General features: G+C 38.2%; 1 protein-coding gene across 1 annotated transcript in view; it reads left to right on the top strand.

Moving 5' to 3' along the window:
• The first annotated feature begins 1043 nt into the window (after positions 1-1043).
• LOC107743359 (NEDD4-binding protein 1-like) overlaps positions 1044-3442 on the top strand; it is a 12765-nt gene continuing 10366 nt past the window's right edge. The window contains exon 1 of the mRNA XM_016556538.1: positions 1044-1600. Coding sequence (XP_016412024.1) covers positions 1292-1600 — 309 coding nt within the window. The 5' untranslated portion in view covers positions 1044-1291. The remainder of the gene's footprint in view (positions 1601-3442) is intronic.

Below are 3442 nucleotides of genomic sequence, written 5' to 3'. Positions count from 1 at the left end.
ACTACAGTGGGTTTCAGCACAGTGAGACGTTATTTAGTAAGATTCGACTGAAGGACCCCACAACATCATAAATTCCTTATTTTACTATCTTTGTGGAGATATTTGGACCCCACAAAATAGTATAAACAAAGATATTTGTGTATGTGGGTATGAGAGAGAGAGAGAAAGAGAAAGAGGATTCACTAAGTCCATTTTGGGGAAAAAGCTTAGTATAATAAAATCACCAAAACAAGTCATGTTAAGAATGACTAGTACACAAACACATTTCTAAAACTGTAAAAAGTTATTTAAAAAATAAAGCATTCATGAATTATTTTATGATAAACATACAGTCTTACGTGCACTCATTTACAGTTATAAATTAAAAATAATAATTATTGTTATTATTATTATTACTAATGTTATTGTTACATTTAGGCTATACATATGCATTTAGAATAAGCTTTCAAACGATTTACAAAAGAGGAACAAAGCAATTAGTCAAAAGTCAGTCATAATACACAATGCCAGGTTTATTAGACAACAATAATAAAGTACTAAGATTATAACAAATAAACACAAGATTTTGACGCACATAATTCTTATTAAATCGTTGTATTCCACCTCTTACCCGCTACAATTCATAGAGAATCACTGTAAGCATGCAGTTAAGATAATTTGATGAATAATACACAATAAAACAATAAGATTCGTTAACACGTACCTGGGAGTTTGCTGTTCTTCTAAAATGAGTCCGTGAGTACAGTTTACAAACCCGTGGGAACGGATTTGCGAAAGCGTGCGCACGGATTATGAATTTGTGGGTACGGATTCAGAATCCGAAGGTACAGTTTACAAAATCTGAGCGCACGGATTGGAAATTCGTGGGTACGGTTTATTAATCCGTGGGCACGATTTGTTAAACCGAGGGAACAGTTTAAGAATTCGTGAGTACGGTTTATAAACTGAGGGGACGGATTGCAAAACCGTCGCCACGGATTGTTTTTTTTTTTTCTCCTACAGGTGACTTCCCGGGCTCCGTACTTATCTGTAATCAGAGCGATGACATCTCAACAAACGTCGTCGTCTGCTGATGACGTGCGCGGGGTTTTCCGGGTGCGACGGCTTGAGATGTAGGCTAGCAGGCTAACCGAGTAACGTCGAAACACAGATTCTACAGCGCTGTTGACTAACGTCGAGAGTCGGAGGGTGGGAAGTCGAACATGAAGGGGGTAAACGATTCATTTTACAAGGGGTGTTTCTGAAAGTGAAGTCGCCGTGATCTACATAGATTGATATAGCTAAAAATAAAATGTCAACAACGCGGCCCCTCCTCGGGATGAAGCGAATCACCGAGGTATCCGGCACAGAGCCGCCGGGAGGCAGGCAGTCCCCGACCGCCAGCAGAAAGCAGTCCGAGCCGCTCACCGTAGACGAGTTCACGGTACATGAGGACAAGCAGACAGAGCTTAGATGCAGCAAACCGAAAGTCGAACAGGTTTTCCAAGTGACATTCACGATTATTGGGCTCTTGGATCACACTGGAGCCCACGGAAGTAAGGCTTCCAGGCAGATCTGGCTTCAGCTGAAGGGAAAAAAGGAGGATGTGTCAAAAGCGAAGGTAAATGAAAGTAAATTGTGAAAATATTTATCTTAAACAATGCTGCTGCTTGTTTTTTGTTTTGTTGTTCGACTGTTAGAAGGGAAATTGATTAACTTAACGTAACTTAACTTAAGTTGCTACGTAACAGCTGGAGGAGGCTGATGTCAGTGAACTCCGCTGCGTCTGACAGCAACATGTTTGTCTTAATTTGACATTTAAACAAAGGTCTGTAGTATGCTGTAGACTCGTTTGTGTCTTGCTGTCCTCACAAAAATATTTGATCAATCTTTATTTTATTTAAATGGATCAATCTTTTTTTATTATTATTTAATTGTCAAACAACTTCAAAAAGGACTGATATTTAACAATCATTTTCAAAACGAATACTATTTTCTGTTTTCCACAACTCCACTCACATTCCCTGATCCAGACCGGCTTTTAGTCTTTACATTTCTGGGTGATACGCAAAGCTTGATGCTTTGGCTTAACTGGAACTTTGGGCCGAGAAGATAAACAACTACAATTTGCCCAGTTTTTTGTCTGAAACATAAGTTAATTGATATTATTTCCTAGTTTATTGAACTGATCTAGAAAAGTGATATCACACTCACAATCATAATTTAGTGTTGAGCATCAGCATGGCTGTGATTCATACCTGTGAATCACATTGGCCAAATCCCAGCTGTGCTGAGACTCAGTACAACTGCGCAGTTGTAAGTCATATTACTTGAATAAATCATCACAATTCTGCTTTATGTCATTTGGGAAAAACTGCTGCCAAACCACATAGATCCATTCCATTATAGCCAATCTAAAAGGATTATGTTTCGGTGCATTTCATAATATCTCAGCAGAAAGAAACACATTAGTAAGCTTTCACACACATTTATAGATGATCCAATACTGCAGTTTCACATAGATGCTTCCCGTTAATGTGGTGTCGAAAAAAAATGAGTTGCCAAGACAGCAACAAAAGACGTGGTTTTTCACTGAACGCGTGGCGTCATCACCTAGTTCTGACATGCCATTGTTTGCAATTCTAGTCAGATCTAATAAGGAAATTATAACCATCAGTGCCAGTAAACCTGGAATATCCTTATTGTTAAGCCATGAAACGGAAACCACTCAGTGGATGTGTTTCGCCACCATGTGCACTTCCTTTTTGTCAAAACATTTTAAATATTTGTAATTCTTTTTCACAGGTATAAATATTATAACCACAAAACTGAAGTGTCTTTTCTATGAAATCACATTGACAGGCAAAAAGCTCTTGTCTCTCTACATCTCACTGACTTTTGAATATCTCTTCCCGTTTGAATAAAAAAAAAAACAGATAGGAGGTAGTATCTGCTTCTCATTCAAACTGTGTCATGAATTTTCTCATGAGTCTTTGACAGATCTGTTTGCTTAGTCAGGACAAGATGGGAGGCCCCCAGTGTATTTCACTTTCGGTTTTAGTTACTACTCAGAGTAGTGGCTTTTAACCTTATTACTGGTACTGTATATGAGTATTTCTTTTACCGTAACCTGCTCGCTCAGATCAAAGAAATCAAATCAAAGAAAGAAAAAGTTCAGCAAAGACGTGGCAGAATGGTCCACCCCAAGGGGTTCCTGTGTTGTTCCTTCTTTCGAACTAGTAGTTATTTGCTTACACAGGCTCACCCACTCACTCAAAGCCACATAATCATATCAATAGCATGTCTTTTAAGTTAAAGAAACTCCAAAGAAGCCCATTTATCCCCATTGTTTTTAACCAGATTAGCGTGTTTTAAAATACAGTACTGCACGATTTGGGCTGCACGATTTGGGCAAATAAGGTTATTCTGATAAAAATTGTGTAAGTATAATTTGTATGTGTGT

The sequence above is a fragment of the Sinocyclocheilus rhinocerous genome, unplaced genomic scaffold, assembly GCF_001515625.1.
Source record: "Sinocyclocheilus rhinocerous isolate Xijiao unplaced genomic scaffold, SAMN03320098_v1.1 scaffold1759, whole genome shotgun sequence".
Lineage (NCBI taxonomy): Eukaryota > Metazoa > Chordata > Actinopteri > Cypriniformes > Cyprinidae > Sinocyclocheilus > Sinocyclocheilus rhinocerous.
Note: the sequence above shows the minus strand (reverse complement) of the source record. Positions and strands in the feature narration are given on the sequence as shown.